At 45.0% G+C, this 27,156-nt stretch overlaps 1 protein-coding gene across 2 annotated transcripts in view; it reads right to left on the reverse strand.

The window, feature by feature from the left end:
- Positions 1-832: 832 nt before the first annotated feature.
- Positions 833-27,156, reverse strand: part of LOC147622918 (protein SGT1 homolog) — a 94,065-nt gene continuing 67,741 nt past the window's right edge. For both annotated transcript variants that reach the window (XM_086822535.1, XM_086822532.1), the window contains exons 8-10: positions 1,598-1,686; positions 1,422-1,526; positions 833-1,294 (exon numbers count right to left, since the gene is read on the reverse strand). In XM_086822535.1, coding sequence (XP_086678661.1) covers positions 1,187-1,294; positions 1,422-1,526; positions 1,598-1,686 — 302 coding nt within the window. In that variant the 3' untranslated portion in view covers positions 833-1,186. The remainder of the gene's footprint in view (positions 1,295-1,421; positions 1,527-1,597; positions 1,687-27,156) is intronic.

Here is a 27,156-nt window from a genome sequence, read left to right on the forward strand (position 1 = left end):
AGGCAGCAGCGATTTGCAGGTGTTGAGGCATATGCTTTTGTATTTATAAGCCACCTGGCAATTCTGTGTGTTCCTGATCAGTACATATCCTGTTTGATGTATTTCATGGCACCATGCAAGTGCAAGTGTGATAGACACCCAGCCACCCAACCCCCATACCAGTGATAGAAATAACTTCCCATCCTACCCATTCTTCCGCTACATCCTTCACCGAGTTAAAGATAACAGCTAAAACAGGAAAATTTGGTATAGCAAAGATCCGACTCCATTGAGAACTTGCCCTGGGGTATCTCGAGACATTCTGCAACTGCTGTCACTCAAGCCCTTTACCACTGCCCCACTTGACAGGATCAATTAGGTGAACACCGGAATGCTAAAAGGAGAGCACTAAAACATCATGGATAAACAATGATGCCTCATGTAGAAACTCAAAGGTTCTCTGAAGCCAACTCAATCCTATCATTCCTTTTAAGAACGAATTTGTGTGCTGCATTATATGAAGTATTACCATCAACAAGTTGTAGGTCGTAGCTATGCTGAAAATTTGCATCACAGTCTTGTAGATCCCATCAAGTAGTAATCTATTGAGTTGCAGTGGCCATTCCTTCTGCTTATAAATCCCAGAAAATTCCATCAGATGTACCTACCATGAGGCAACAAGGGTGCAACCATTTCCCTGATACGTAAAATGTGCCCAAGTGGATTTCCATGGGACCTGCAAGAAGCTGTCTGAAGAAACAAAACATTTGATGATACCGCACATCCAATTTCAACCATTTCCCTGATACATGAAATGTACCCAAGTGGATTTCCATGGGACCTGCAACAAGCTGTCTGAACAAACAAAACATTTGATGATACCGCACATCCAATTTCAGTGATATAGTCCCATGCGATAAAAGGTTGCCTTTTGCTAGACCATATATAAGTGTACATTGAAGAAGATATGACAAGAAACATACAAATAGAGGAAGTCAAAGAGAAGCTTAAAGAGTTTGTCAACAATGATGCGAAGGTCCCCAGCATGGCTTCATAGACGTTCAGCACGACTTGATAGTGCCCAAGTAAAAGATTTAACTAAATGTTACACAGCACAAGCACCTAGACTGACTCTCAGAAAACACCTGGAAACTTGGGTAGTGCCTATCTGCCCCCTGATAATACAACATCAGGCACTCTCTCAAACCTACACTTCCCATTTCTTCATCTCCATGCCCGATGGAGGGCTACCTTCAATAAACTTCTTGCCCACATCTTTCCAATTTGTTGACAGCACAGTCCCATTGGACTCTACCTGCAAACAGCCAGGCCACATACACAGAAATAAATGCAGGTCACAACAATCGTCCTAATCAAACCTTCCACACAGTATGCAATGATGAAACGAAGACACTTGCAGGGGGAACCATGAGAAAGCTTACAAAAGATTTGTTCATTGCACGTCGTGTATCCTCATCAGCATTTTGGTAGATGTCCCTGAAAAGTTTATTGAGCGCTGCATCACCCTCCAATTTCTCATCTTTCTCCTGCAAGCTCCTCGAGTATCAGCAAATTGTATTAGTTGCAAAGAACTCCAACCTTGAGGAAACAATCAAACCTCTTTTTTCACTTGTGCCTCTAATTTGTCCCAGTCTTTGTGACCCTTCTTGCTTGAGGAAGGGTAGTCCAATTTTGTATCAATCACAGCTGACAGAAAAAAAGATCAGCATGATATGAAAATTTTTGCCTACTCAAATGGATATCTCTTTCAGAAATCAAATGAGTCAAGCTTGCAGAGTAAGCACCATCTGTTCTACGATTGTAATAAGCTACCTTTGATCGTTAAAATGATATCATGAACAGAACCTCCCATCATGACTTAGCGCTGATGCAAATGTATGCAAGTACTTCCACCCATTCATGCAAGCCCCCCTGAGCACACGCATACAAGATTGACATCCAGCAGGAATTAAGTAGCTCGTGAAATAAAAGAAGAATAAAAACCCTATACCTAGCTGTGGTTCATACAACCAAGATGGATGGAACACCACCTAGGATGAGGATAGGATGTACAAATGGCTAAGATCAAGTAATATTTACGATCAGGCATTGGTTCCCATTCAATTGTATATGCAACTGATCTAAGCCTCTCCAAAGGGGTTGCAGAGACATTTGAATGCACTACAAAGGGTTTGTAATGAGAGAGACCTCACCGTCAATCTCGGTAAAAACACATCATATCAGGTTATATCTAGCCTATCGTTCTCATACAGGGGAGCCCAGGTGTGTTGGGAATCAAGGTCTTACCTGCGCATGTGAACCACCTCTTAGAGGGGTCACAATAATACCTAGATATTTGTGTGTGGTGTGACATAAGCAATGATATCAAGAGAAGAACCTTTGGGCCTAATAAAGCTCTTGTATTTTCATTGAAATAAACACACAAGTCTCTCTCTAGATTGTATTCTAACACTCCTTTAGCTTCAGCCATGTTTGTTTATCAACCTCCATAGCCCGCAGCTCAAGCTCCACCATATCCAATATGGTATCAGATCATGTTTCTATCTTCCCAATGCTGCCCGCCATTGCATTTTGTTGCAATCCTCACCATCTGATGCACACGCTGCTGCCCCCACCATCTATGCACTGCTGTCCACTGCCAACAGGCTGATGCCCGTGAAGCTTCCCCCGGCCGTACCTGCTACTATGCTGCAGCTCGACCTGCAGAGAGAGAAGAAGACTACTAGTCCACGCAAGCACTTGCTGAAGACCTAAACAGGGTTAGGGTTAGGGTTTACAGAAAGAAAACAAGCATAGAAAACCAGCAGGGAGTGAACACGACTGCTATAGATATCTCAATGAATGAAAAATATGAAGTACAAGCCACATGATAGTGACCCCTAAAGGATAAGTGTTCACATGACCGGCCATAAATGTGCCGGGTGGACCAAAACACTTATAAACTGCATATAAGTGAAAATGAACTAAACTGGGGGAAAAAACCTCCACTAACTGAAGTAAAAAGTGCCCCAGTAACCTACTGATGATCACTAGCACTCCTCTGGGTGCATACACAGCATAAAACCCAACAAATCCCCCTGGAGTGATATGTGATCACTGTACATCATCCACCAAAAGGAAACAAATTCAAAGCATTGCGGAATGCTTCAAATTTCGGACGTGGTAATGCCTTGGTGAAGATGTCTGCCACATTCTGATCTGTAGGACAGTAGATCAGACTGATATCTCCTGCCTGGAGTCTCTCTCGAACAAAATGATAGTGAATCTCAATGTGTTTCGTGCGAGCATGAAACACAGGATTCCTGGCCACAGCAATGGCACTCTGACTATCAGTATAGATAGGTGTAGGCTCCTCCACTGAAATATCCATATCAGTCATAAGACGACGCAGCCAAACACACTCAACAGTAGTAGTGTAGGCTGCTCTGTACTCTGCCTCACAAGATGAAGTGGCCACCGTGGTCTGTTTCTTGCTTAGCCAAGAAATGCATGAAGCGCCAAGAAAGAAACAATTCCCACTAGTGGAATGTCTGGTATCAAAATCACCAGCCCAATCTGAATCACTGTAAGCATGTAACTGCATGTCACCCCCTTCAGGATAAAGCAACCCAAGAGACAAGGTACCCTGCAAATAACGGAATACACGCTTCACAGCTTGCCAATGTGACAACCGTGGGCTGTGCATGAATCTGCTCAACTGAGAGACTGCATACTGAATATCTGGCCTTGTATTACACAAGTATATGAGGCACCCAACAGCCTGAGCATATGTAGTGGCATCAAAGGAAACACTGTCATCTTGTAGTGACAGTTTCATCCCAGGCTCCATAGGAGTACTAATAGGCTTGCAATCCTGAAATTTAAACTTCTCCAGAAGTTTAGCAACATAACGTGATTGCAACAACCCAATGCCTCTGTTATCCTGCACAAACTGTATGCCCAAATAGTAATGTACAAGGCCCAAGTCAGACATGTCAAATGTCTGTTGCAGTATCTCTTTAAATGCTGCAATTTTGTCATCATTTGATCCCATGAGCAAGAGATCATCCACATAAAGACTGATGACCAGCAGATCTGTCTCTTCTTTCTTCACATACAAAGTGGTCTCTGATGGACTGTTCACAAATCCCTGAGTGAGTAGAAAAGCATCTATTTTTGCATACCAAGCTCGTGGAGCTTGTTTCAAACCATACAAGGCCTTTTTCAGCCTGCATACTTTCCCCTCATGACCATGTTCTGCAAATCCCATGGGCTGAAATACATAAACTTCCTCCTCGAGGTCCCCATGTAGGAATGCAGTCTTTATGTCCAACTGGTGAACAACCCAACCACGATGTGCAGCCAATGCAATGACACACCTAAGTGTCGACATACGGGATGTAGGAGCAAATGTCTCCTCATAATCAATGCCCTTCTTCTGTGCATAGCCCTTTGCAACTAGACGGGCTTTGTACCTGTCAATGGATCCATCTGCATGTCTTTTCAACTTGTAGACCCATTTAGTACCAATGGCTTTCTTGCCTTTGGGCAGATCAACCAAATCCCATGTTTGATTCTTTTTAATAGAATCAATCTCATCCTGCATGGCTTTGTTCCAATGCACATTATCTCGTGCATCCACAAATGAATCAGGCTCATCATCATCCTGTAAACTGGCTGCCATAACCAGATTCAAATCTATGATGTGTGCATGCTCATTGGTCCTTGTCTCCCTACGAGTACGACCAGCAAGAGGACCCTCTAAATGGCTGTCCTGTAGTGTCCTCAAATACCATCTAGGTATATGTCTGACCTGTGGTGCCTGCTGTCCCATATTTGGTTCAGCTTCTGGCTCATTTGGCTGCTGAATTTCTGCACCACCTACATCATTTGCTGGCTGTCCATTACCCTCATGAGTTGGATCACCAACTGTGGAATGAAACTCCATGGGTAGAAGACCTTCAAATACATCATTTTCAGCCTGATTTGCCTCATAACCAGCCATGGATAATTCTGATTTTTCATCAAAAATCACATCCCGGCTGATAAATATCTTCCTGGATAGTGGGTCATATAACCTGTAGCCCTTGCTCTCACGGCTATACCCAACAAAAATGCATTTTGTGGCTTTATCATCAAGCTTCCTCCTCAACTCTTTGGGTATGTGTGCATATGCAAGGCACCCAAAGATACGAAAATGCGATACAGAAGGCTTGCGGCCATGCCAAGCCTCAAAAGGAGTAATAGAAACCAATGCCTTTGTGGGACATCGATTCAAAATATGACAAGCACACATTACTGCTTCCACCCAAAAGATATGTGGTAGTCTTTTTGCCTTTAGCATACATCTGGCCATCTCCATGAGTGACCGATTTTTCCTTTCTGCAACCCCATTCTGCTGTGGAGTGTAAGGAGTAGTATACTGATGTTTTATACCTCTACTCCCAAGAAAAGAATTCAGTACATGTGACATATATTCCCCCCCTCGGTCAGAACGGAGAGTCTTCACTTTGCATCCAGACTCTGTCTCAGCAAGTGCTACAAAGGCCAAAAATGCATCATATACCTGTGATTTCTGTGTCAAAGGATATACCCAGCATATACGAGAGAAGTCATCAATAAATGTTGCAAAATAAAAGCAACCACCTAATGACTTCGTCTGCATGGGACCACAAAGATCACTGTGTATAAGTTGCAACTTTGCAGTTGCTCTTAGAGCCTGATCACGTGGGAAGGAAAACCTGTGCATTTTTCCCAAAATACATCCTTCACAAATGTGATCTGGAGGCTTCTCCATGAGAGGTAGATCTGTAAACATATTATGTCGCTGCATAAGCATAAGACTACCAAAATTTACATGCCCCATGCGAGCATGCCATAACTCCGCATCAACCATAGCTGGAGTAAGAGTGAATGCATGATAAGCAGACTGATCCACTGGCTGAAATGCATCCAACTCATAAAGTCCATGACATAATGTACCAGTAAGCATCAAGGTCAAGGCATTTGCTTTGTCTCTAACCATGCATTTATCATCATCAAAGTGGACTTGCATTCCACAATGTGCTAAAGAAGAAATGGACAACAAATTCTTCTTTATCCCTGGTACATATAAGGCATCTGTAAGGCGGAGAATGGAGCCATCAATGGCTGTAAGCTGAATCTCCCCAATGCCACACACTGGATATGAAGCATTGTTGGCACACTGAACAGTTTTGCCAACAGGGGCAGGGCTAACATGACTAAACAAATCCCTGCGAGATGTGATATGCTTTGAGGCACCACTATCAAAATACCAAGTACATGCATGCTCTGTCATACTGAGTGCCTGTGAAGACCAAGAGGCATCATAGCTGCATGTATAGAAACAGTAATCCCTGTCCTCAACAAAAGAAGCAGTCTCTGGAGGAGCTTTAGGAGCATCATTAACAGACATCCCAGCTTCCTTTGCCTTCTCTTTGGCAATCCTCTTCCTACATTCCGTGATGTAGTGACCTGGCTTCTTACAGTAATGACATTTGCCCTTCTTCTTGGGCTGTCCATCACTTTTCTTGGTATCCTGTGAAGAACCACCATCACCTGAATTTTGATTTGCACTCTTTGGCTGAGATTTCCCTTTCCCCTTTTGACCTGTAGTAAATGCTTGTTCAGCATTTGTGTTCATATTCATATTCTTCCTCATTTGCTCCTCTTGTAGTAAGAGAGCAACAAGTTCCTGATACTTGAGGGGTTCAACAGCATTCCTCATGCTGAGGTTCAAAGAGGTATGGAAAGCCAAGTAAGATCTTGGCAAAGAGTGCAAAATGGTGGACACAAGCTGTGTCTCAGGAATAATCTCATCCACATTGATGAGTTGCTCTCTCAAATCCTGCAGCTTGTTTAAGTGGCTAGACATATCATCTCCTTCATTCATTTTCTGATTTTCCAGCTCTCTTTTCAAAAATGAGATCCTAGCCTCATTACGAGCAGCATACATCTGCTCCAAAGTCACCCATGCATTCTGTGAAGAGCCAGCTGACCGAATATGAGGTATAATGGACCTCTGAACTGACAATGCAATGAGTGACAATGCTTGTGCATCCCTGGCATCCCATGTCTTTTGAGCATTTGTTCTCTGAACAGGCAATGGCTGTCCTGGAGCCTGTACCTGTTGTCCTCGTCCACGAGCACCCCCTTGGGGAGGAGTCTCTGGAGCCAATGGACCTGGACGTGGTTCATCACCACTAACAAAATCCCAAAGACCTTTTGCCACAAGCACATTTTTCAGCATAAAACTCCACAAGGAGTAGTTCGTGCCATCCAATTTGTCTTCCTTAGACAAATATGTGAATACATCACTTTGCTGTTGATTTGCCATTATGCTTTACGCACAATGTTGTACCTGTTTACCAAAAAACCGAAAAGCAAAAACCCTGATAACAACTGTACTCCACTGAATACAGTTTACCCAAATCTGCCTGCACTCTCAATCCTCTGAATGTGCAGCTCAATGCACCAATGACTGAGTAGAGCAGCAAATGGCGTACACAATGCCAAAATGCCCCAAAATTTGCTGCACCCAAACTGTGCAAAAAACCTGTATATTTCCTTGCTAGAAAATCTGCCTGTTGTGCCTGTATATTTTCACAGAGAAAATAAAAATGCCCAATATTTAAGACTTGTACTGCTTACCAGAGTTGAGATTTCAACGCAAATGACTGTTGTACTGTGCAGGTACAGTGTACTGTACGGAGCAGATTGCAGGTACGGTGAAAGTACGACGGATGTACTTTCAGACAGAGCACTGTACTGAACAGTGCGTATGGGTACTCTGCAGATCTGGAAGTCGCACAGCAGGTACAGTCGAAGCAGGTACAGTCCAAGCAGGTACAGTCGGGTACTGAAGCAAGTACACAGCATGCGCAGGTTCAGTCGCCAAGTACAGTCGCCAGGTACAGTACCAACTGAAGTCGGCAGTGAGAAGAACAGTCGGCGCTGACAGTTACAGTCGGCGGTGCTGACTGTTAACCGGCTGGTACAGTGCGACGGCGCTGTCAGGTACGGAAGCTGCTGTACGGCAGCGCTGACAGGTGTAGCTGAAGGCGGCGCACTGTGTAGTTGAAGGCGGCGCTGACTGGAACAGGAGCTGCAGTACAGTACGGGTACTGTTAGCTGCAGTCGGCGAACTGGTACGGACAGGTACAGTTGTACGGACTGTACAGAAACTGTACGGAGCTCAGGAGTACGGCGCTCAGAAGTACGTGCAGCCAGCAGAGGCCGGCGCTTGACTGAATGTGTGTATGCTGTACGGGCAGCAGCAACAAGTGTACTGGTTGTGTACGGGCAGGGCAGGAGCAAGCTTCTTGGCTCTGATACCAATTGAAGACCTAAACAGGGTTAGGGTTAGGGTTTACAGAAAGAAAACAAGCATAGAAAACCAGCAGGGAGTGAACACGACTGCTATAGATATCTCAATGAATGAAAAATATGAAGTACAAGCCACATGATAGTGACCCCTAAAGGATAAGTGTTCACATGACCGGCCATAAATGTGCCGGGTGGACCAAAACACTTATAAACTGCATATAAGTGAAAATGAACTAAACTGGGGGAAAAAACCTCCACTAACTGAAGTAAAAAGTGCCCCAGTAACCTACTGATGATCACTAGCACTCCTCTGGGTGCATACACAGCATAAAACCCAGCACTTGCAACTCAACATTCTGCAAAATCCGTACAAAGCTACAAATCAAGTACAAACATCATTGCTAAGGTACATTTTGGGCTTTTCATCATTTCAACAGGGCAATACTGGGCATTTCTCTTATTTTGTAAAATCCTGCTAAATCAGAGCATTAAACCCTAATACTTCATCAATTTTCAAAATTGAGGGTACATTCCTTGCATTAAGATGGTAGCCTTCTATGGCATCATTTTTCAAAAATCCTAAATTCTGAAACCGTAATTCCAAAAAGCCTAATTTTTGGGGTCTCTCTATAAGGGCCTAGACAATGACATTGGATTCCATCCTTTGTTAAGACCTTCTCGTAATTTTGCCTAAAATGACTTCCCATTCGCTCATTGAGAAGTTTGATGGAGAAAACTTCCACACATGGCAGACAAAACTGAAATTCAGCCTCATGAGGCCTTTTATCGAGGGCGAAGATAAGATGTCTTAAGATGAAGATGCAGCTAAAAAGGCTTGGAAACTAAGGGATCAAATGGCCCTTGGCCTCTTTGACAATTTTATCCATCACGTAGCAAATCTCCCAACATCCAAAGTGGCTATAAAGTGTTGGATAAACTCTTCCGAGCTCGGGGTAAGACCTCTAAAGTTTCATTGAAGATAGAGTTCTATGGACTCATCTTGCAACCACATGAGAGCTTCGACGCTTGTGTGAACAAAATGAAGTCCCTCATGAACCAGCCTGCTACACTCAAAGCGAAAGTGGAGGAAGATGTGGCCGTAGCTGTGTTGATAAAGTCGATGCCAGATGAGCTTTATCACCACCTTGCAAAACCTACCCATGCTTACCTTGGAAGGGGTCATAACCTCCTTCAAGGAAGAGGGAAAGAAGATGAAGAATAGAGAAGCAGGGGGACAGCACTACACCAAGTACATGCTTTTATAGGTTGCAAACCTTATCTTTTGACTCGCACAAATCACTCGCATATGGGGACATGACACACGGCACACACTTATCTTATCTAGATAAGCGGGTGTTCACACACATATAGGCACACTTACACATACATGGGGTGTTCACACCTATACAAACACATATAGCTGGTTACACACATACGGACAAGTATACGTGGTGGACATACAGGACACAAGAGACTCCAAAATACTCGCTTTGAGATACATACACCACCTTGGATCCGAGATAAGCCGAAGGCGGGTGACCAAAAATTGTGTGACTCTTGCATCGCGAAATCTTTTCGCATTTACGGGTACGACCAACTGACAAATAATGCCTTGCAAAAAGAGAATGTCAATAGAGCCTCCCACTAAGGCTCTTTGCAACTCCTCACAAAGGACTCCCCACATAGAGCAACATTGCGGGCCGCCCAATCCCTAGATGTTCCAAGTGACCATCTGCATCATAGGGGTCTAGTGGGGTGAGATTTGTCTGCTACCCTCCACCCTCTCTGAGACTTGGGTGAGGGTTTGCATGGCAAGTAGTCACAGTCTGTCTTGGTGCGCAGTCAATCAAGGTGTTCCCCGATCCTCTGCTCCATGTGGCCCATTCTGCTCTGGCATGGTAGTATGCATAGACTCGGCTCCAACTATCACAGTAAAGGTATTTGTAGGAGGAGGGGAGAGGAACCACCAACGATACATGAAGGTAAATGAAGAGGATCGCCTCCAAGATCGTGCTCATGAGCTCACCATCCTAATTGCTAAGCAAAGGGGTGGACTTCTGAAGGTCAAAGGCAGGGATTTCCCAGCCAAGAAAAGGTCCAAGATTGCTATATTTTCTTTCAGATTTTCTCATCATTCTAATAAAGCAAATACACCATCCGTGGTGGGGGCCCTACAGAGGGTAATTGGGACCCAATACTGTGTCCTCTCCACCTCTCCCTCTCTCTCTCTATTTTCTGCACTTCTCCTTTCAGTTTGTGCGTTAATTTCCGTCGCGAAAAGAGTACTGAATTCTGAGTATTGAAGTTACCAATCCTTCTCCGAAGCTTCCGCATATTACAGTGGTATTAGAGCCTACTTCAAGTACAAAGATTCAGCAAAGAAACCAGAATTTTTTCTCGCTCGTGTGGTTGGTTTTTAGACGCCGGTGGACTACCCCTTTCGGAGTGACTCGTGTCCCTCGAAGGACGGTTGGTTTTTAGCCTCCGGAAGCCTCCGGAAGTCTCCCACACAGATAGTGGATGGTAAGATTGCGTTCCGGAAAGGAATTGCATTTTCCTGCTATGGCGAGCTTCGACGACGAGAGAGACCAAGAACCATGGGACCAGAGTGCACCAGGCAGCCCAGCTAGGGCACCAGGCTTGAGTGTCACAGACATGTTCCAGCAGATGATGCGAGCAATCGCAGAACAGACAGCCAAGTTGGATGAGCAGAAGGCGCAGATCTTGGCTCTGGAGGAGCGTACCCGCTCTCCAGCGTCGCGTTTTCCATCTCCTCCTCCCTCTCCTTCCGTATCCCAGATACCAGATCCACGACACAGGGACCCTCTCGCGGGGTCACAGCCACAGCCAAGCTCCTTGCTTGAGTTGCAGATGCGTGCATTGGAGATCCGAAAACGAGAAGACGATGCCATGCGATTGTTAGACATCATCCCCTACTTGCTGGCTTCCTATTTGGTGTCCTATTTTAGCCTCTAGGGCTGACCATGTTAGTCAGAGGGGCTGGTCACCCCTCACTCATATTTTACCCATATTTATTCCCCATTTTATGGTCTTGGGATTTTCCCCAATCGTGGAGGTATTTATCACTAGTCGGCTACCTTCATGTAGAGGTATATATAGCCGGCATGCCTCCCTCATATTTTACTGCTTGCATTGCTTGCCTAGCTTGTCTAGCTGCAGACCCTCACTTACAAGGTTCTCCCCTCTTGCTCGGGACATGTATTCCTTTTGATGATGATATTGAGAGCATGTTCTCACCTGTGTTTCCTCTCCATCTTTCTCTCTCTCTCTCCCTCCTGTGTTTCCACTTTCCCTTCTTCCGTTGCACATTCTATCATGGTATCAGAGCGCCGGTGATTTTCAGCGTTGGATGCTCCCTCCTGTACCTCTTCATATCTGCGTTTTTTCCGCCCCTCGACAGACCTGCGTTTTTGAGTTTTCAGCAAGGGCAGCAGCACATAGGTTGCTGCGTTTTTCTTCAGGTGGCTGTCTACAGCAGTTTTCAGCAGTACTCGGCATTCATACCCCCCCTAGTGCTAGTCGCCTGTTTTGTACAGGCCAGCAGGAGCATGTTTGCTGTTTTTTTCTTCTACAGGTTTCTGATGCTGATTTGCTGATCTGAGGCTTGGGTGTACCTATTTCTTCAGCGTTTCCATATTCAGCCCCTTATACCTCTGCGTTTTCAGATTTGCATTCCTGTTTGGTGTCCTATTTTAGCCTCTAGGGCTGACCATGTTAGTCAGATGGGTTGGTCACCCCTCACTCATATTTTACCCATATTTATTCCCCATTTTATGGTCTTGGGATTTTCCCCAGTCGTGGAGGTATTTATCACTAGTCGGTTGCCTTCATGTAGAGGTATATATAGCCGGCATGCCTCCCTCATATTTTACTGCTTGCATTGCTTGCCTAGCTTGTCTAGCTGCAGTCCCTCACGGTTCTCCCCTCTTGCTCGGGACATGTATTCCTTTTGATGATGATATTGAGAGCAGGTTCTCACCTGTGTTTCCTCTCCATCTTTCTCTCTCTCTCTCCAGACATTGTATCAGATCCACCATGATGTAACTTTTGGTCTCATAGGTCATTATGGCCTTTTGAAGACGTTAATATAACATTTCATTTCATTTCTCCCTCCTGTGTTTCCACTTTCCCTTCTTCCGCTGCACATTCTATGAGCGATGCGTGGAACACGAGCGTTACCTCAGAGCTTTGGACGCCAGATTGACACCGGCGGCGCCCTCGAATCATTTTCCCGAGAAAATGAACTTAAGTAAGTATAATGGTAAACTCAATCTCAACTCTTTATTCATGGTTACATCAATTTGAAGCTTACTTTGCCGCAGTGAGGAAAACAGATACTGACAGAGTGATCTTAACCAGTTGGTATTTGGAAGGTGAGGCCATTCCTTGGTGGACTCAGTGGGCTCATGTCCACACCAGAGCAGGTATGGCAACTTATGTGTGGGACAAGTTCGTCCACAACCTTAAGCAGCGGTTTCTACCGCCCCACTACCTTGAGCGACTCGAAGACGAGTTCAGGGGTGCGCGTCAGAACGCGCAACCAGTCCTTCAGTTTGCCAATAAAATTTCGACTTAATGTCTGCAATCAGGCTTATCTGATATACGGACAAGAAAGGGCAGTTTTTGTATGGCCTGGACACGCAAATCCAATGGGAGGTGCGTATGTTTAGGCCAGCCACCTTTGAAGACGCACTCTCACTTGCGCAGAGTGCAGAAATGAAACATAATGGTGGCAAGCCCAAGACTTCCCAGCCGGCTCCTACTAGGGCTAACGCCTCAAGGGGCAAAAGCCAGAACCAGACGGGGTCTTCCCCAAGACAGAGCCAAGGAGCCTCTGGCTCCAAGAACTCCAACAATGTGTCTAAGCTTACTCCAGACCAGAAAGCGGAGGCAAGCAAGACAGGTGGCAAGTTAAGTGCTGAGGAACTTTCTCACTACAAGGAGGAGGGCAGATGTTTCTTTTGTCATACAAAAGGACATACTTCTCGGGATTGTCCTAAGAAGCCTCCAAAGCCCGCCGCCGCCGCCTCCACAGCTTCTGTGGTGAGCTCAGCTCCCACACAAACCCCAGCGGGTATCCCTAGTCCTTCAAACCTCGGTGCTTCAGTCGGAGCAATTATTAGCCGGGAACTCGAAGATAAGCAGAAGGGCGCCCATGACCAGGAGTATGAGCGCAACGAATTGCTCAAGTCCTTTGGCTACATAGGTAGCCAGAGAGTCATTGTCTTGTTTGACAGCGGCAGCACGGAGGATGTGGTCACGGAACAGGCCGCTAGGCGTGCCCGTTTCGAGCTAACTTCGGTGGACAAATAGGTTGAGGGTTTTAGCACAGGCATGACAACGAGCGTCAAGTATGAAGCTCTAGGTGCTAAGTTAGTGATTCAGGGCAGAGTTTGTGCGTGACTTTATGGTTGCCCCTCTTGTAGGAGCAGACATAATTTTGGGTATTCAGTGGTTTCACAAGTTTCTCCCTGATGTCAAGTGGGACAAGCACACGTTCGAGATCAATCGGAATGTGTCAAACGCCCCCGTGACCATTAAGTGTGAGCCAGGTATTCCGAACTTTCCGCTCATAAGCCATTTACAGGCTAAGCGAGCAGTCAGGAAAGGCGCACAGTGTGCGATGATTTACATCCAGACAGCCCAGACGGTGGCCAGTGCTTCCGAGAAGTACTCGGTTCTCCATGAAAAGTTCCAGAAGATTTTTCTTCGGGAGAGCCTCCCTCCCCAGCTCCCCCGTCCAGACCGGAGGATCACAGGATTGATCTCCTCCCAGGCTCGGAACCCCCGAGCAAGTTTTCGTATCGCCTTTCTAAGGCAATGGAATCGGAGTTAGACTGCCAACTCCAAGAATTGTTGCAAGCTGGCTTCATCCGCCCTAGCGTTTGCAGCACCGATCTTATTTGTCAAGAAAAAGGATGGGTCTTCCCGTTTGTGTGTCGATTATCATGCACTCAACAAGATGACTATCAAGAGCAGATTCCCGATGCCTCGAATTGACTATATTCTCGAGAAGCTCAATGGAGAAAAGGTGTTCTCAAAATTGGATTTAAAGAGTGGGTACCACCAGGTGCGGATTGTGGAGGGGGACATCCCCAAGACAGCCTTCCGTACAAAATGGGCCCACTATGAATTTGTGGTCATGCCATTTGGCTTGACAAACGTCCCAACTACATTTAATCGCATGATGATGCGTATTTTCCGGGAGTTGATTGGAAAATGTGTGTTCATATTTCTGGACGACATACTCATATTTTCAGCTACAGTTGAGCTACATGACGTTGATGTGGAGAAAGTTCTTAAGTTGCTGGAAAGCAACGAGCTCTACGTCAATGAAAAGAAGTCAGAATTTTATCTGTTCCAGGTGCATTACTTGGGATATATAATTAGTGCTGAAGGCATTCGACTTGATCCGGCTAAAGTGGCCGAGATTGTCAACTGGGAAGTACCTCAGACAGCCTATGACATTAGATCATTTGTGGGTATATGCCAAGCATACTCCACCCACATCGACAAGTTTTCTGACCTCTCGGTAGATCTCACCGATCTGCTCTAAAGGGAGTGAAAACAAGAAGGCAAAAGATTCGAATGACTCCACGAGCGTTGGAGGCATTCCAGAACCTCAAGGAGGCTTTATCACAAACACCTTGTTTAGCACTTGCCTCGTGGGACGATCCAATTCAGGTGATCACCGATGCGAGTAACATCGCAATTGGAGGTGTTTTACCAGTCATTTTTGGAGGGCATTGTTTGATAATTTTGGTACTAAGTTGAATTTTTGCAATGCATTCCACCCACAGACAGATGGCCAGACAGAGATATACAACCAATTGGCCTTTGATGTGCTGAAGCGTATGTCCACGATCAGCAAGGTAAGTGGGAATCGTATTTGCCTTTAGTTCAAGCTGTTTTGAATGACTCTTTTTCTTCAGCTATTGGCAGGACTCCATATGAGGTAGCGTTTGGAAGACCTTACCAGTCGTTGTTAACCAGGACTTCGTCTTCAGTACCGGAGGGGAACAGAGTGATGGAGTCTTACCAGGAGATCTTAGAGTCAGTAAAAGACAGATTGGCTAAAGCGCAAGAGGCCTACACTCGACAGGCCAATAAAGACCGAAGGGATATGAAGTTTTCGGAAGTAGATTGGGTTTATCTTCGGATAATGAAGCAAAGATTGAAGCAGGTGGGCAAGCGATGCCCAAAGTTGTCTTTCAGGAGCTTCGGACCTTTTCCCATCCGGAAAAAGATTAATGAGGTGTCTATGCAGTTAAAGCTACCTCCGAGTTGGACTATGCACGATGTATTTCATGTCAGTTGGTTAAAGCCATATGCAGGTCCACCCCCTTCAGAGGTCAAAGACGAAGCGGAACCAGACATTGTGGATGAAGCAGAAATTATGGTTCCAGAACAGATCCTTCTGCACCGTTTCAAGCATGGCTCACGCCGAAGACCACGACAGTTCCTCACGAAGTTTCAGGACCGAGGAACTCATGAAGCGGTATGGCTTGACAAAGAATTTTTTGAAGACTATCCGGTGATGGCACGGAAGCGGTAAAGCTGTTTACGCCCTTATAGGGTGCCACACTTCCACACACGCATGCAAACACACCAGAACACCAGGCCCAAGAGCATGAACAAGATTTATATTTCAGATCTAGCTGTCACAAGTTGTACCCAAACAAACAAAGAAACAAAAAAAACTCTCTGGCATCACCAAACACCAACCACAGCTAATCAAGAGATTTTACAACTCTGGCCTGAGTCTCCAGATGAGGATAATTTACCAGAGAAACCACTCTCTCCTACACCACCAGTACACTGCCAGTCCTTCAAGCAAAAAAACAGTCATCCTTCTATCTTTGTCGCCAATCCAGTAACCAGTCCAAATAAAAGATCCTTCTTGCAAGCTACTAGCCCCTGCCGGCTTCACAACAACCCAACTCTCTCTCCTTCTCTCGCCTGCACACAGCCCTTAACTCCCTGTATCCAAAGCTTTTTTTAAAAAAACTCCCAACTCTCTCCTTCGCACTCTCCCCTTGGCTGCCAGCCGTCATCAGCTTCACAGCAACAACCCAACCTTCTCACCTTCTCTCATCAGTGGCTGCGCCAACATCAAAAAAAACAAAACCCCCACCTATCACCTGCGCCAGTCGCCACTTACCTCACGGCTTCCTTAGTCGCCAACCTCTGCGCCTACCAGCCACCGCAGCCAATTCTCTCTCTTCTTATGCTGTCCACCCGTCAGCCTGTCGACCAAGGCTTCCACGTCGGCCTATAACGCCAGCACCTCCACACGCCAGCCCACGCTGTACCAGCTTCTCTGCAAGCCCACTGCCTCTTCTTTCACACAGTTGTGGCTGCGCTTCACAAGGGAGACCCCTAACCTTTACGTGATGGCCACACACCCTCTGGCGTCTCTCTCTGTATATACACGCAGCAGCGCCTTCTTCTACAATACCTGCTGTTGCACCCAAGAGCCCTCCTCCCAAAAAACAACCAGGCGACCTCCACCTTTTTTTTGCAGCTCGCGCATCACTCGCCACCTCTCCATGCTTCGCCAGCTTCTGGATGGTATGCGCTGGCAGCCATTCAAAGCTCCACGCCAACCTTGCCAGCTGGCCACTTCATCCTTATTTTTATTTATTATGAAAAATGGCCCATGTTATTCCTTTTCATTGTTCAATGCTACCTTGGCCTTTTAACTTTAATTGCCCATGCTTTCACGCATTCTCAAACACAACCTTCAGTGTCCACTCCATTTGGACGCGCACACAATTCAAATGGCCGAACAGCTGAAATCAACCCCAACGAACCTCTCACCGGACAGGCCTGTACATGCTCACATCAATACCATCTACTCTGTACACCTGGCAATGCTCTCAAAAGCAAAACCTTCACACATGCCATGCACACGTATGTACACATTACCAACTCTATTTTTGTCCACACATATTTAGCAACCCCCTACTTCTGCTGAGACATTCATGTCCAGCAGCTGTATAAACAGGGACGAAATATTCAGATCTTCCTCTGTACTCTCCACAACCTCCTGATATGCATCATAAGCTTCTTGATCTTCTTTCACGGCTAACATCAATCGAGCAAAATATTTCTTCAGTCGTAAACCATTCACTCTCCTTTTATGCTTCTTTCCATTCAAATCAGCAAGCTGATAACTTCCATTATCAAATTTTCTCTCAACTTTATACGGACCTTCCCACTTTGTCTGGAATGCAGTATGAAAAGTACTATCCAGTTTGCTATTATATCTGAGAACCAGATCACCCTCTTCAATTTCTTTCTGCTCCACCTTCTCATTTTCTTTCTCTTGTCTTTCCAATTGCATAGCTGCATAATGATCAAATGCTAGCTCTCTGTCCAATTGGACTATTTGCAAGGTCAGTAATCTTTCTCTGTAACAATTAATAAGCTCATGCCCTTCTTCAATCAAAAGCTTCAAAGCTGGAATTTCCACATCAATAGGCATGAGTGCTTCTTTTCCATAAACTAAATGAAAGGGTGAGAATTGTGTACCCGATTTTACTGCAACCCTGTATGCCCATAATACACGATTCATCTCTATATCCCAATTCTTGATATGGCCTTCTGTCATTTTGGTTATCATCAGTTTAAATTCACCATTGAATCTTTCATTCAAGCCATTGCATTGAGGGTGATAAGGAGTGGAGTACTTATGGTTGATGTTCAATCTTCTGCATAAGTGGTCAACTACTTCTCCTCGAAATTCAGGACCATTATCTGATAATATCTCCAGAGGAATACCAAATCTGCAGCATATATGTTCATACACAAAATCAGCCACCTCTTTACTATCCACTCTCTTCACTGCCTTCACTTATGCCCATTTTGATAGGTAATCCACTGCAGTAAGCACATAACACTTTCCTCTGGCTGTCCTGGGAAGTGGTCCAACTGCATCCACTCCCCATCTTTCAAAAATGTCATATACCAGCATAATATTTCTCGGCTCCATTTTTAAGATTCTCTTCCCCATTCTCTGGCACTCATGGCAAGACCTACACCAGTGCTGAATATCCTTCTGGATGGAAGGCCATACATAACCCTCTAGTAATACCTTCTGCAAGGTGATCTTAGATGCATAATGACCCCCACATGCTCCCTCATGATTTGAAGATAGAATATAATAAATTTCTTCCCTCCAGGGAATTCTTCTTAATACCTGATCAGCTCTTTGCATGTATAATTCATCTCCAATCATGACATAATGCTTACTTTTCCTGATAAAATGATACTTTTGGCCTTTTTTGAGCTCTTCACGCAAGCGACCTGAGAGTAAGTAATCCACCACTCTGGACAGGTATTCCCTCCCTCTGTATAATGGTTCTTCGATTTTTGCAATTACTGGATCCTGATTAATTGCCTCCTGAGCCAACTCATGTGCCATATGATTGTCCTCCCGCCGCACATGTTGAATACTCCATGCTGTAAATTGATGTAGCAGCCTTCTAACATCAGCCAGACATTCTTTTAATTTCGGATTCTTTGCTCGCCAGCTACCCAAGACCTGCTTTACTACTAATAGAGAATCTCCCTTTATGATTAGCTTTTGAATTTTCAGTTTTAAAGCAGCCTGCAGCCCTTGAAACAATGCTGTGTATTCAGCCTCATTGTTACTTTCAGCTTCCAGAAGTATCCCACCCTTTAGAATCAGCCCGCCTTCTGAATCCTGGATTATATACCCCCCAGTGGCCTGATGTATACTCCTCTTATATGAACCGTCAAAGAATAAAACATGAGCTCCAGGAATGATAATTTGTTCCTCTTTTTCTATCTTTGAATCCACTTCCTTCACCAGTATCGGACCGTCCTTGTATGTTAGAAGATCTGCCAGAGTTGCCTTGCAAGTATCTTCAATCAAAAATGAGAAATCATATTCTTGAAGCTCCACTAACCATCGCATCATACCTTTTGAGAGTGAAGTACCATTCACCAGCTGAGGGAGTAAAGTATAGTTTGTCAGTACCACAAATGGCCTCATCAGGAGATATGACCTGAATTTCCTGCAAGCATACACCAGACTTGACAAAACCAATTCAGCCTCAGTGTATTTCCTCTCTGCTTCTGTCTTCACTCTACTTGCATAATACACAGGCTTCATATATCTGGATTCATCTCCTCTCTGCATTAAGATTGCTTCAACTACATCCGGACCAAAAGATGGATTCACATAAAAGACCTGAGAGAAATCCGGAGCTTTTACACTGGAAATACCTCCCAATACTTCTTTCACTTTCTCAAACACTTCCTCGCACTCTTCATTCCATTGCAATGGTTCTTTCTTCATAGCCTGCTGAAGAGGGTAAAGCAATTGAGACATTAAAGGAACAAATCTTGCCATATATTTTACCTTCTGGACAAAAGTCTGCAGCTGCTTGGATGTTGATGGTGCAGATAATAAGACAAGAGCTTTTATCTTCTCTGGATCAAGTTCAATTCCATTTTGAGATATCATATGCCCCAACAGCTTCACCTTTGAATACCCTAGATGACACTTCTTTGGATTTAGCTGTCCACCTGCATCATCCATTTTAGAAAATACTTGCTCCAATTTATTATCATGCTCCTTTTGAGAACTATATACACATATATCATCCAAAAAAGCTCTCACAAAATGATCTGTAAGAGGTGCAAGTACTCTATCAGTGTTCCTCTGATACCACGAGGGTGCATTTTTCAAACCAAATGGTACTACTCGGTAACAAAAGCAACCCCACGGTGTAATGATACTGGTTTTAGCCTGGTCTTCCTCAGCAATTGAGATCTGAAGAGAAGCCATCGCATACACTATACCTCTCGTATCCAGCTACCCTGTCCAAAATATCATCAATGAATGGCAGAGGATAGTGATTGCTTTTTGTTGCAGCATTGAGAGGCTTGTAATCAATACAGACTCTCCACCCGCCTGTATGCTTTGGAGTAAAGACCACTGGATTTGCCCAATATGAGTGATCTACTGGATAAATTAACCTTGCTTTTAACAACTTACTCAACTCCTCTCTTAACACAGGCAATAGCTCTCTATTTATCCTCCTCAGTTTTTGAAACACTGGCTTCACACCCTCTTTCAATACTATAGGCATTGGTTCACATTTGAATCCTCGGATCTCTTCATATGAAGTAATGAACAAATGAGGGAATTTATGTATTACCTTCATATACTCTTCTTTCTCCACTGGCTGCAATTTAGGATTCAGCATGCCCTGTAACAGCTTCTCTTTCTTTGTACTGGGTGGTGGAGGCTGCATCAGACTGTCCATATCTTCAAGTCTGCTCTCTTCTTCCTTCTTTAACTCCTCTCCAGCTTGCATCACATGCTCATTTTCTTCCTTCATTATAAATGATACCTGGCTCTCATCATCAGAAGTAGAACTCTCTTCTTCAATTTCGCTATCTGTATACTCATCAGCACTTGTTTCTTCAGGCTCACTCTTCATTTCCCGCTTACTACTCATATTGAACTTCCTGGCTCTTCCTCTCTTATTATGTACTATTATAGTCCCTCTTCTCCAATTTTGGATGGCACCCACCTGTCTGAGCCAAGTTCTGCCCAAAATCAGTGGATAAGCTCCCAAACCAGCCGGCATAATATGGCAATTTATGTTGCAAACCACACCAAAAGCAGTCACTGGCACCTCTGTACATATACCCAGACACTTCACTTTTGCATGATTTGCTAAACGGAGTCTAAAATCTGAACTAGCATTCAGCTTTAACCCCAATCTCTCCATACAGGACTGAGTCATTACACTGATTTGTGCACCGCCATCAACATATGCTTCTCCAACACTCACACTTCCACACCAAGCATCAACTGATGGACAAATATCAGGAAGGTCTTCCACAGACATGAGCTCCATTTCGCCTTGTGTGGGCTCCTGCTCATTTACTTTCCTCGGATTTGCCAACTTCTTCCACTCTCTCTTAAGCTTCGGACACAATCCAAGCAATTGGGCAAAAGTTATATTGGCTACCCTTCCCTTTAAATCTCCCATCAATGTATACTCCTCCTGACCTTGACCAATATGCAAATCTGAAGTTTTATAATGTCTTCTTGGCTTCCTCTTCTTCTTCTCTGGTTGAGGACTTATATCAAATTGGACATGTTTACCTTTCTTAGAAGATGGTTCAGGTTCTGCCATTGTACTTCTCGTCCTCTTGGCCACAGGCATAATCTCTGGAATGGTCTCCACTCCTATCAAGCTGAGAGCCGGTCCCTTTCCTTTATCCTCCCATTTAACTCTGTAGAAAACATGAAAGCTAGAGCAGACTAGAAATGGAACAAGAACAAAAACAAAAAAATGAAAGACAAAGAGTTACCTTGAGATGAGTGTAGACAAGACACAAGATTGATACTTTCATTGATGTGACACCTACAATATATAGGTGAGAAGTACAAGATGGAGTAGATTGACTTATGGGATAAATGTAGAGGTGCCACATGGCACTAGACTCAAGACACAAAGACTTAAGAGAAACTAGACTAGAAATAGTACACCTAGTGTGCACTTATTTCCAACACCCTCCTTAAGTGGACACTAGGAGGAAGACAAAAAAAAGACAAGACTAGAAGATAGACATAAAGACTGATAGACTCAGAGACAAGACATGAGAGACAAAAAGATCCTGAGACACCCCTCCTCAAGTGATATCCTCATATGGGTCCACAAGGGTAGGGACAAGATGGATCTAAAATAGGACACAGTCAGATTGATAGACAGATAGACAGACAACAGATAGATAGACAGACAAGACTAGATAGATAGAAGACTGACTGTAGACAAACAGATGGACCTTGAAGACAACCCCTCCTCAAGGGCAATCGCTGCCTCTTGGGTAGGGACAAGAGAGAGGTCAAAAAGCATAATGAGTAAGACACTAGAACCCCTTGACCTACATCATCGGTGGTCAAAGTGGTAGACAAGAAAGGTGAAGTAATCAGAAAGCCCATTCCTCATCATGTGAGGAATGAACAGCAAGATCTGCTGTTGTAGATGCTGCAGCAACATGTGCTGAGGCAGATGCAGGGGCTGATGTAGAGGTTTTAGAGTAGCAGTCCTTTTCCTCCCGGTGATTATCACGGCCACAAATGGTGCATGGATGAGCCTTGAAGCAGTCCTTCTCCAAATGATTAGTTTTTCCACAATGGGTGCAAGGCTTTCTTACCTTAGATCCTCCTTTCTTTGCTAAAAATGCAATGTCAGTTACCTTTTGTTGTTTTGTTCTTTCCTCTTCTCGGAGAGCATTGATGATACCTTCAAGAGTAGGATTATTGTGATACTTGAAGGTAGTGACAAGAGTAGCATAGGTGTCAGGTAAGCTTTTGAGAAGCACAGCAATAGCAATATCTTCGGAGATGGGGGACTTCACTGAAGCAAGCTGAACCATAAGACTGCGAAAATAATTGACATGAGAGGCTATAGTAGCTCCCTCCTCCATATATAGATCAAAGAATGAGATCATAAGTGCAATCTTAGAATTTTTAGAGCGGGGTCCAAAAAGGGTATCCAAAGTGATCCATGCTCGAGAAGCAGACTGTATGTCGGAGATGTGATGAATGTAATCATCTCCAAGACCGAGCAGGATGATAGCATAGGCTTTGTCATTCTTAGCAGTGGGAGCATAAGTGATAACTTGCTCAATGTCGGAATCTTCGGGAGCAGCATGGTGAACAATGTCCCAAAGACCTTCTTTCATAAGATGGCACTTGATTTTGATTTGCCAAGTATGAAAGTTGGAGCCATTGAATTTGTCGATAGACATGAGAGAATGAGTAGAAGAGGCCATGTGGGAAGGTCTTACCTCTTGCTAAAATGCAAGGGCAGTGTCTATTCCCTTACAAGATTGCAGAAATGAATGAAAGAAGAGATCCAAACTGTTTTTAGAAGCCGGCTCTCTCACCACTTGTCAGGGCCATAGCATGTGACAGCCCATCGAAGCATGAGGAACTAGCAGTTTGCAGATATGAGGATAGGAAAAGGACTGACCAGCAAACTGAAGGAGACAATGCACAGTACCTTGTAGATTCGTCAAGAGGACTGAACTGCCTTTAGATGATGCGTAGACTGTAGATGAAGAAACACCGCCTCCAGCAGATAGACGTAGACTGCTACAGAGGTGTAATACAGCTCAAGTGCTGCTCATCCAGAGAGGGAAGCCGACAGTAGCTGCAGGTATGGAGTGATGCGCAACCTGTAGAGGATGAAGCGCCAGCAGAGCAGCAACTGGAAAACAGGCCGGCGGACAGCAAAAGCTGGCGGACAGAAGGTTCTGGGCAGCACGTGCAGCTTGAGAGGCGACGTTGGACAACAAATGCAAGTCAAGTTACACAACATGTGCAGATCTACGCAGGGCAACAGATGGGCTGCGCTGAGTTGAGTGGGACAACTTGGAGAGAATGGCGAAAGCTCATAAGAAAAACACGGAAACCCTAAAAACTTGCTCTGATACCATGTAGAAAACATGAAAGCTAGAGCAGACTAGAAATGGAACAAGAACAAAAACAAAAAAATGAAAGACAAAGAGTTACCTTGAGATGAGTGTAGACAAGACACAAGATTGATACTTTCATTGATGTGACACCTACAATATATAGGTGAGAAGTACAAGATGGAGTAGATTGACTTATGGGATAAATGTAGAGGTGCCACATGGCACTAGACTCAAGACACAAAGACTTAAGTGAAACTAGACTAGAAATAGTACACCTAGTGTGCACTTATTTCCAACAAACTCCACTGGTAGAGGGTTGATTTGGATCTTTTACTTCAACACTATGATCCCCCGATCTATCATTAATCCTCTGCATTACAGGATACATTCCACCACCTGCTCTGGGCGGTTTGTCACATTGAGGGCTGATATGTCCCCGCTCCCCACAGTTCCAGCATTGGACATTGCTTAAATAGTAGCCCCGTCCTCTCCTTGTTCCTCCCATATTCCCTTCACCTGTTGACATATTGTCTCTTCTATTATTTGGTGCACCTTGGCTTCTTCCCTTTCCACCTGCTTCCATCCAATTCAAACTTAGAGACTTCATGAGCTCCACTGCATCATGTATGTCCCTCTTCAAAGTGTCCTCCTGTTCAGGAACAACAACAGCTTCCCTTTTAGGATGTATACTCTCAATCTCTGGCATCTTCACAAACTTCTTCGGCTCTTCCTGTATTCCCATCTGCCTCAGACGCTTCACCTTCCACTCCTTCTCTCGAGCTACTCTGACAGCCTCCTCAAAGCTATCCAAGTTCTTCAGCTCCACCTTCAGACGGAGGGTTGGCTCCAGACCAGCCACAAACCGGTCTCTCTTTATCATCTGCGGGGGTACTTCAGGAATCAAAGCCTCACACCATAGACTCCACAGTCTACCAAACTCTATCAAATACTGATCCACAACCTGACCGTCCTTCTGCTGAATGTTACACAACTCGTTCCACACTTCATTCGGACTCCTCACACGGGCAAACTGTGCCAAAAATGCAGCTCTGACTACACAGTACTCAGGATCCTGTTGATGAATGTTCCTGTGTGTAGTCACAAACATCTGTAGCCATGTTTTTGCATCACCCTGCAAGCAATAACTCAAAATCTGAGAAAGGATCTCTGGGGTTGCCCTCTCTTTCATCAAGGCTGTAAATTCCATCTTCTCCAGAAACCTGACTGCACTCTCCTGTGGCAATCCCCAATACTCCGGAAAATCTTGAGCCATCTTTCCAAATCTTGCTTCACACAGTCCCTGTCTTCTTTCACAAACCAGAGGAAATCTGCTCCTCTGTGGAGGCACCAAAAAGTGATGGCACGGAAGCGGTAAAGCTGTTTACGCCCTTATAGGGTGCCACACTTCCACACACGCATGCAAACACACCAGAACACCAGGCCCAAGAGCATGAACAAGATTTATATTAATCAAGAGATTTTACAACTCTGGCTTGAGTCTCCAGATGAGGATAATTTACCAGAGAAACCACTCTCTCCTACACCACCAGTACACTGCCAGTCCTTCAAGCAAAAAAACAGTCACCCTTCTATCTTTGTCGCCAATCCAGTAACCAGTCCAAATAAAAGATCCTTCTTGCAAGCTACCAGCCCCTGCCGGCTTCACAACAACCCAACTCTCTCTCCTTCTCTCGCTTGCACACAGCCCTTAACTCCCTGTATCCAAAGTTTTTTTTAAAAAAACTCCCAACTCTCTCCTTTGCACTCTCCCCTTGGCTGCCAGCCGTCATCAGCTTCACAGCAACAACCCAACCTTCTCACCTTCTCTCATCAGTGGCTGCGCCAACATCAAAAAAAACAAAACCCCCACCTATCACCTGCGCCAGTCGCCACTTACCTCACGGCTTCCTTAGTCGCCAACCTCTGCGCCTACCAGCCACCGCAGCCAATTCTCTCTCTTCTTATGCTGTCCACCCGTCAGCCTGTCGACCAAGGCTTCCACGTCGGCCTATAACGCCAGCACCTCCACACGCCAGCCCACGCTGTACCAGCTTCTCTGCAAGCCCACTGCCTCTTCTTTCACATAGTTGTGGCTGCGCTTCACAAGGGAGACCCCTAACCTTTACGTGATGGCCACACACCCTCTGGCGTCTCTCTCTGTATATACACACAGCAGCGCCTTCTTCTACAATACCTGCTGTTGCACCCAAGAGCCCTCCTCCCAAAAAACAACCACGCGACCTCCACCTTTTTCTGCAGCTCGCGCATCACCCGCCACCTCTCCATGCTTCGCCAGCTTCTGGATGGTATGCGCTGGCAGCCATTCAAAGCTCCACGCCAACCTTGCCAGCTGGCCACTTCATCCTTATTTTTATTTATTATGAAAAATGGCCCATGTTATTCCTTTTCATTGTTCAATGCTACCTTGGCCTTTTAACTTTAATTGCCCATGCTTTCACGCATTCTCAAACACAACCTTCAGTGTCCACTCCATTTGGACGCGCACACAATTCAAATGGCCGAACAGCTGAAATCAACCCCAGCGAACCTCTCACTGGACAGGCCTGTACATGCTCACATCAATACCATCTACTCTGTACACCTGGCAATGCTCTCAAAAGCAAAACCTTCACACATGCCATGCACACGTATGTACACATTACCAACTCTATTTTCATTGTTCAATGCTACCTTGGCCTTTTAACTTTAATTGCCTATGCTTTCACGCATTCTCAAACACAACCTTCAGTGTCTACTCCATTTGGACGCGCACACAATTCAAATGGCCGAACAGCTGAAATCAACCCCAGCGAACCTCTCACTGGACAGGCCTGTACATGCTCACATCAATACCATCTACTCTGTACACCTGGCAATGCTCTCAAAAGCAAAACCTTCACACATGCCATGCACACATATGTACACATTACCAACTCTATTTTTGTCCACACACCGGCGTTATTGACGGATTATTTGGAGGCTATGCAGCTTCCGTCAAGTTAAGCAGAAGGGGATGTCACGTGCATCCCACACTTGGATGCCACGTAGACATTTCTGTACAGAAGGTGTAGGACCTGGGATGGTGAACTGGTCCCATGTGAGCCGAGTCCGGGACGAGTCAACCAAGGATCCATCTCAGTCGTCTGAGGTCAGAGGTGTGCATTGTCCGGCACATGAGTCCAAGGTCAGGTGTGCACTGTCCTGCACATGAAACAGTGCCAGTCCACACTGTGAGTCTCCCTCTGGAATGATGTCAGTTGTTCTGTATGTTTGGTCTGCCACCAGATGTCGGACAGCTGTGTAGATGTAGGTATGTAGCAGGTTTGGACACGCGGAAGG

Source organism: Cibotium barometz, chromosome 28, assembly GCF_041138505.1.
Source record: "Cibotium barometz isolate CiBa-2024 chromosome 28, ASM4113850v1, whole genome shotgun sequence".
In the NCBI taxonomy this organism is placed as follows: domain Eukaryota; kingdom Viridiplantae; phylum Streptophyta; class Polypodiopsida; order Cyatheales; family Cibotiaceae; genus Cibotium; species Cibotium barometz.